Source organism: Triturus cristatus, chromosome 5_1 (genome assembly GCF_964204655.1).
Source record: "Triturus cristatus chromosome 5_1, aTriCri1.1, whole genome shotgun sequence".
NCBI lineage: Eukaryota > Metazoa > Chordata > Amphibia > Caudata > Salamandridae > Triturus > Triturus cristatus.
The window spans coordinates 14,296,604-14,304,791 of NC_140587.1; the positions used below are offsets into that span (position 1 = coordinate 14,296,604).

General features: G+C 46.6%; 1 protein-coding gene across 1 annotated transcript; it reads left to right on the forward strand.

The window, feature by feature from the left end:
* The first annotated feature begins 254 nt into the window (after positions 1-254).
* LOC146829964 (GTPase IMAP family member 7-like) lies at positions 255-2,194 on the forward strand. Its single transcript, XM_085606122.1, has 2 exons — positions 255-1,138; positions 2,014-2,194. Exons 1-2 carry the CDS (start codon positions 255-257, stop codon positions 2,192-2,194), a joined length of 1,065 nt encoding a protein of 354 aa, XP_085462248.1.
* Positions 2,195-8,188: the final 5,994 nt, after the last annotated feature.

Below are 8,188 nucleotides of genomic sequence, written 5' to 3' on the forward strand. Positions count from 1 at the left end.
TTTGTTGCGGGGGGAATCCCCCCCTGCACCCTCCTTTTTCAGTTCGGGGTCGCTCGCTTCGCTCGCTCGTGCATTGTACAAGGGTACACATTTCTCGCCCCAACAGTTTCAAAATCCACAGGCCGCCCCTGATCTTTTTAATGGAAGTGAAATGGATTTAATAATTACAGTTGAACACGTTGTATTGTGCATGTTGTCATCAGGATACAGGAAACAATCACTCTTGCTTTCTGTTGGCAGGTGACCCTGTTGCTATGGAGACAGAGCTGAGGATAGTTCTTGTTGGGAGAACTGGAGCCGGGAAGAGCGCCACCGCCAACACCATCCTGGGGAGGAGGGAGTTTGAGTCCAGATCCTCACCACGGCCAGTGACCAAGGAGTGTCAGAGGGCGAGCTGTGATTTCAATGGCGAAAACGTCAAAGTCATCGACACTCCCGGGCTCTTTGACACACAAGACTGTAACGAGGAGATCATTAAAAAGGTGTCCCAGAGCGCGGTCCTCAGCGTCCCGGGGCCCCACGCCATCGTCCTGGTGCTGCAGGTGGGGCGGTTCACTGAGGAGGAGCAGCAGAACGCGGTCAAGAGACTGCGGGACCTCTTCGGACCCAGGGCCGAGAAGCACCTCATGGTCCTGTTCACCCGGAAAGAGGACCTGGAAGATGAGTCTATAGAGAGCTTTGTTAATGAACCTTGGGCACCGTTTATGGATCTGATTGTAAAACCTGGGAGGCCTTACTACGCTTTCAACAACAGAGCAAGAGGAGAAGAGGCGGAGCAGCAGAGGCGGGAACTGTATGACGTCATTAAAGGCCTGGTGGCAAGGAATAACGGGGGGTTCTACACACATGAGATGTATGAGAGGGCGCAGCGGGCACTGCAGGAAAGAGAGGAAGAGATAAGGAAAAGAATCCAAGAAGAAGCAGAAAGGAAGAAAGCTGAAATACTGCGTGAGAAAGAAGAATTAATTGAGAGACAAAAGAAGAAAAGCAACGCTAAAATAACACCAGAGGAGGAGAAGGAAATAGATGAAAAAACTCAACAGAAATTGGCAGAAATTGAACAGCGGTTATATGATAAACTAAAAAACGCTCGACAGGAGGCCGAGTCTGAGGTTCTGCAGAGTATAAAGATGGCGGTGTAAAGCGGGTTGAGTGCGTGTGTCTTTGAATATTTGGTGATAAGTGTTGTGAATGGGTGCGTGTGTGCGCATGTATATGTGTGAACGCACGGTTGTGAGTGTGTACGTGTGCATGTGTGTCCCGTCTATCCCCATCCCTCTTAAAATTACCGGCCACCGCTCATTTTAAATACTTGAGCATAAAGTTCCAAACCTCACCCATATATTATTAAATCTAGGAATATGTCCCCTTGATTGGACATTCGCTCACTTTCATGATATGAGCTGCTATTGTTCAAGGCACACGTGGAGGATGTAAAAACGATCTCTTTAATGAAAGTGAAATGGATGTTACAAGTGTAATAATCACAGTTTAACACGGTGTATGTGCATGTTGTCATCAGGATACAGGAAACTAAAAACCGCTCAACAGGAGGCCGAGTCTGAGGTTCTGCAGAGTATAAAAGATGGCAAAAGGGTAATAGTAAGAGGCATAGAACATTGGGCACAGGTGGGTGCTGCCACTGGGGCTGTGTTCGGTCTCACTGGAATGGCAGTGAGCGCGGTGGTTGGTGCAGATGTGGGAGCAGTGGCTGGTGTAGATGTGGTAGCGGTCATTGGGTGTGGTGTCGGGGTGGTAGCGGTCATTGGGTCTGGTATCGGGGTGGTAGCGGTCATTGGGTCAGGTGTCGGGGTGGTAGCGGTCATTGGGTCTGGTATCGGGGTGGTAGCGGTCATTGGGTCAGGTGTCGGGGTGGTAGCAATCATTGGGTGTGGTGTTGGGTGGTAGAGGTCATTGAGTCTGGTGTCGGGGTGGTAGCGGTCATTGGGTCTGGTATCGGGGTGGTAGCGGTCATTGGGTCTGGTATCGGGGTGGTAGCGGTCATTGGGTCAGGTGTCGGGGTGGTAGCAATCATTGGGTGTGGTGTTGGGTGGTAGAGGTCATTGAGTCTGGTTTCGGGGTGGTAGCGGTCATTGGGTCTGGTGTCGGGGTGGTAGCGGTCATTGGGTCTGGTTTCGGGGTGGTAGCAGCCTCTGTTACTTCATCATTTAAGCAACTGTTCAGGGCGGTGTGAGAGACAAGTGACTTCTATCTGGCTTCCCTTTTCTAAACTTCTTTTATAGTAATTATATGTTTTTTTTCTCATTGCATCCTAAATCCCACCTCCTATTCTAGCCCTTGGCTGCAGCATCAGCGCCATGAGTTTCATTTGTCCCGTGGTCACAGGTCGTCATCGTCATTGGCACATTTATTTCAGATCACTTATTCTTGCTCCACATTTTATCTGAATAATTATATCCAGTTATTTCTACTGTGCAAATACTTTTGCTCAAGGTGTATTCATAGAAGTATTCTGTGTACACGTGATAAACTGAAAATCTTTCCTGTTGGTACTTTTCAATGCTTTGCCCACGTGAAAAGTCTTAGTGTGCAAGTGTCAGTGCCAGGACCGCATGAATGTATGCCCAGCATCCTTCCTCACTCACACAGGCAATACTTGTTCATTTTCATACTGAAAATTGCATAACATAGAGCCACACAATGAGAATATAGCAGAGAGCTCTGTACCCCTCAGAGTCTAAAGTGAATCTACTCTCCAAACTTACAGTGTGAATCCTAATTAATCCACAGAACCTTTGAGAATTCCATGTCACCGACTCCAGTAACTTTACACCTTCGAAATTGGTACCATTACTGGATCTTCCCGTCCCATGGATCTCCTGTTCCATTTTTCGAACATCAGGATGGCCTTGAGTGTCTCCCAAATCCTGATACAAGAGGAATATTCACCCCACTTTACTTTGTTAGCGCCTCTCGTTCATGCCAAGAGCTCTCTCCCCGAGTCTCACTATCTCAAATACACAATGTGACTTTCGCTAGCAATGAGATCACGTGAACGCACCTGCAGAAGAAAGAACATTACAACCTGAGCAAACATTTACCATCGAAGGTGAAACATTTAAGAGTAAATGCTTAAGGCCTTTAGTCGAGCTAACTTAATAAAACATTTCAATGTACACTTCAAATACATGATAATATGTGCATGTACAATTACAAAATAAATGTAAGATGTTTATAAATAAATACATGATTACATGAGAAGTGCGCATTTAGGTAAATGCAGTATGTGAATGAGAACTACAATCATTAACATTATAGTGAAAACAGAGTGTACTCTTGTGATTTTCTAATGTCTACTATGAGAAGGTGGCCTGATATATGCTGTCCACTAGCTCTAGGGGGTACCTTGTATCAGTCCAAACAACCCCTTATGGTGATAGGTTAAAGACAACCTTTATTGAAAGCTATCCTAGTGGTAGCTATGGAGAGCAGCCTTCAGGCTAAGACTTGAAGGAATGTAAAGCAGCGTGTTTTACCAATCTATAATCTCTTGAATGATCAAATGAAAGGACAACCACACCAGGTATATATTTAAAATATATGTATTTAGGTTAACGCACGCCCCTCTAGTCTCTTTATGAGACTAGAGTTCGAAGTACTTAAGTTACAAGTGAGCAATCATCAGTAATAGCACAAATACACGTTTGGCCCTAGGGGCGCACAAAACCATATACCAAAAAAGTGGTATAAGAACCACGACTGAACTAGACACAAGGCCTAGAGCCTGTAGAATCGCTGGGACCCCAAGGAACCACCCAAGGTACTGACAAAGTGGACCCACGGGGACTGTATGCAGTGTGAGAACACAACCGCGGGTTCGCGTTATCTTCTATGGGCAATGTCGCGGTTGGAAATTTAAAGATCAGCGACATTTAGAATCGAGTCACGACCAAACCATTTTGGACTTAAGAAGGTCTAGGGCTAGCACCCACGAGAACACTGGAGTACTCGAGTTACCTCACCCAGGGAAGCCAGGTGCATAGGTGTCTTTTGGTGTTGGGTCGTGACGTCGATTGCAATGGAAGCCTGCAAAGAACTGCTGCTGCCGTGAAGAGGAGAAGTGTCCGAAGAGATCCAAACCAGAATCTAGGATGGAAGGAACCTGAAAGCAGAGGGGACAGAGTCTGGGTCACTAGCCAGTGACCGAGGGCAGGATGGACCAATGCCCACAGATGTCGGGTGCTTCAGGTTAGTTGATGGGTGTCTCAACTCTTCAGCCACGAGGTCCAGGAGGCGTTGACGAAGTCCACGAGCTGGATTCGAGCTGCTCCACGAAGTCTGTCGAGTACTGCTGTGTCGGCGACCAGAATGGACCCAACAAGCCTTGGCAACGGCAAGTCACAGGAATTCAGAGAAAGGACTGCGGTGCAGACCAGCAAGGTCTGAGGGACTCACCCAGCAAGGGTAAGTCAGGACACGTCTGGAGCAACCAGGAAAGCCCAAGTAGAAAAGGAGTTGCCTTCATGGGGACCTGCTAGTGATCGCGAAGGAGCCTCAAGTGGTCGCACTTTAAACTGGCCCACGGGTCCGTCGTGGAGTGGAGGCCAGAACTTTTTCGGTGCAGGAGGTGCTCAAGGCTGGAGCTATACGAAGCCTAAAGCTCAACTTCGAGGAGGACCAGGAAGATGCTGTTGCTGCAAAAGATCACGGTGTCCAGGGGCCACGGTTCCACATTACAAACGATAGCCACAGGCCTCAGCTTTGCTATGGACTCAGGGCAGCCTCTGGGAAGTCTGGAAATCCACCTCTGGTGATGCAAAGACTTTGGCGTCCGGCGGGAGCTTCAGCGATGCAGAACGGTCAGTTGCTTCTTTGGTGCCTGCCAAGCAGGGGAGTCACTCCTTGACCCCAAGGGAGATTTCTTCCATCTTCTAGTCGTGATAGAAAGTCGAAGGTCCAGGATATATGTTGCAGAGTTTCGTCCAGTGTAATCTAAAGTCGTAGGGATTGGATTCCTATACTTATACTAAGTTTAGGGGATGGACTAACTCTAAGGCCCCACCTATGGGTAGGCTTGGAAAGAGGGGTGGTTACACCTATTTCCTTTGTCCAGTTTTGTGCCAGAGCAGGGGCAGGTAGCCCCTGAAACCCGTTTGAACTGGACTATGCACAGGGACACCAAGTGTGCCCCCAGTGCAGGACTTCAAAGCACCAGAGAGTGCTCTGCCCAGCCCCAATACACATCTGCCTGTCTGGGGAGGTGGTTACACCTCCCTTCGACTGGAAACCTATTGTCCAGACCTCCCCTGCCGGAGTTTCGGTCAGCAGCAGGAGGCCAGACCGTGTCTGTGGCAGAGGCATCCATTTTGTGATGCCAGGGCTCAGGAAAGTCCTACCGGGTTTGACCCAATGTGAACATGTCTCTCCCTCTAGAAGGGTGGAATGCTACCCCCCCCGCCAGAACTCGCGGGGGGGTAATATTAAACAGCGTTTGACACCAAACACGACATGTTTTGATGCAGCCATTTCAAAGTTAGCATTTACCGCGAGGTTATAATGCACTTAAGAGTATATGGTATGGCTGTATCACAGAACAGCCATAAGGAAGTATTTCCGAAAGCTGCAGAGGGGCTCAGCTCCTGCTTGGGCACCCTCTCACACAAAACCAAGCACTCTGCCTTCAGGATTTTCAAGGTCTGCCATCGGAGTGGCTTATAGGTTTATATGTGTCTGTATATATATGTGGATATAGGTAGCCTATACCACAGTAAGGGGTGCAAGCACACCTTTAACCAGGCTGCAGTAGCAAACCTGTGGTGCCATTTTGGAGTGATTACCAGGGATGGCAAAATACATGTTTCAGCCCCTGGTAGGCCTCTGAGGTACATATGCCCTAGGTACATAGTGTACCATATACTAGGGGCTTAAAAGGCATTCCAGAATCCAATTAGATATGTACCTAATGTACATGCAAACCATATTAGAGAGGAAGCAGCTAGGCTGGGGTCCTGATTGGCAGGGCCACAGCCAGACTAAGGTCGAAAAACAGTGAAACACCAGCAAAAAGTGGGAGTGCCCATGTGAAGCAGATCCTACTCTCCTACATCTACCATAAATACACTTCAGTCATATGTCTAGTAGTTCACTTTACATTAATATGGTTAGGGAACACTTCTGTGACATGTAGGAGTGGATTTTAAATTGTTCATCTCCAGTTCCCCCCTCTGATGTTGAATTTAGTCATCACAATAAAGATATATATCTTAACAGATGGACCAGTTAAAACATTGTAGTTTTCATTATTTTTTGTTTAAACTCTTCTAAACTTTTCATGTCATCATAATATGTTTATTGACTCTACTCTAACTCTGTATCTGCCCCCTTCCTTTCCACGCCCTGCCTTACTCCCATACACTTATATCCCTTAACAATCACTACTAAGAGTATCACACAGAGGGCAATTATCACAAGGGGATTCAAGATGGTGCCCAAAACTCCACTTCCCAGGTTTCCAAACCACTTGCCCACTGAAGCAAATCCGCTCCCAATAGCTTCTCAAGCACTTGTCGCTTCCAACTCTCTTAGCTCCCCCTTCAAACAGGAAATACTGATAACATAGTGTTCTAAATCCTTACTCTTGTCAGGAATATAGGTGCAGCATTGTTGGACCTTTAATATCAGACAGTCTCATACCTCTTTTGCAAGAAGGATGTCTAACGCAAGTCATTTCTACAAAACCATAGATCTAATAGCTATCATTTCACAATCTACAACTAATAAAGATCCTGTTGTACTAGTGGTCAACTTATCCACTATGGCAGACAACTTTCTGATCTTGATGTCATTCAAAACCACACCCACAGATGGAATCATTGCACCAAAAATATCTCCCCCCACCTCTCCAGCACTAAATCCTCATTTAGGCCTGGACTTCTGTTCCCAAACCGGATCATCAAAATGTTCCACATTATAAATACTCAGGAAGACCCCCCCCCCCTCAATAACATACACCATACCACTTCTTGGGTAATTAGAAATATGAATGTTTTCCACAAATAAAACCCAGGGATAAAAGGATCATTACCTGCTAAAAGAAATTCAAAATTATCCTAATTTGAAAAGTGTGATCACACTCACTATTACCTACAAATTGAATGTCATAGTCAGATCTATCCATAAGCACACACAACTTCCCTTTATGTTTCCTGTCTAAAGGTAATGCTGCTTAATTTCCTGCCACTAAGTGTTCAATTTCCTCTTTAATCCACGTATTCTCCCTTTGAGTCTTTCTGTCGGATTCAGATCTGGAATCCATCTCTCTCGTACTATCCCCTACCAAATTAAAACATCTCTTTTCAATGTCTGTTGTTGTGTAGTTCTAACTAATCTGTAGGATCTGTGCATTTGTTAGACAACATAAACTTTGGGTGAGGGGCCTAAACTGATTCCAGGCACCCCCACAGGATATGTTGGCCTAGAAACCAGCTAGCTCACAGTGCCACCACTAGCCTCCTAACTCAAACAGGGAGCAAATGGTTTCTGGCAACCAGTGAACATAACAAGCCTGATCAGTCAGAGATCGTGGTAACAGATCAGAACCTTTTGCTCAGTCATTCGTGCTTTCTCAGAGAAATATACAGAGAATACACAAAGGGACGCTTTGAAAATATATGTATTGAACCAACGTTATTCTTGAATAGAATACATTTACTGCAATAATTAGTAAACAGAGGCAGATGAAAGCAATTACAGGCACCAATCAATCTATCAATCAATCAATCAATCATGGGTTTGTTAAGCGCAGCTACTCACCCGAAAGGGCCTCAAGGCAGTGAGGGGGGAGAGCAAGATCCTGGAAGTTCATGGTGATCCGTCGAAGAGCCAGGTCTTGAGGTCCTTCGTGAACTTGGAGAGTATTGGCGTCTGTCTGAGGTGGAGTGGTAGGATGTTCCATGCCTTGGCCACGAGGAAGGTGAAGAAGAGACCTCCTGTTCTGGTCTTCTTGATGCGCGGCATCCTAACGAGGGAGAGCTGGGCTGATTGGAGGGATCTTTGGGGTGTGTGGAACAAGAGGCGGTGGTTCAAGTAGGCTCGTCCAGTGTTGTGGAGGGCTTTGTGGGCGTGGGTGAGAAGCTTAAAGGTGATTATCTTCTCAATGGGGAGCCAATTCAGTGTCTGCAGGTGTTGCTTGATGTGGCAGTGATGTGGTAGGTTGAGGACTAGTCTG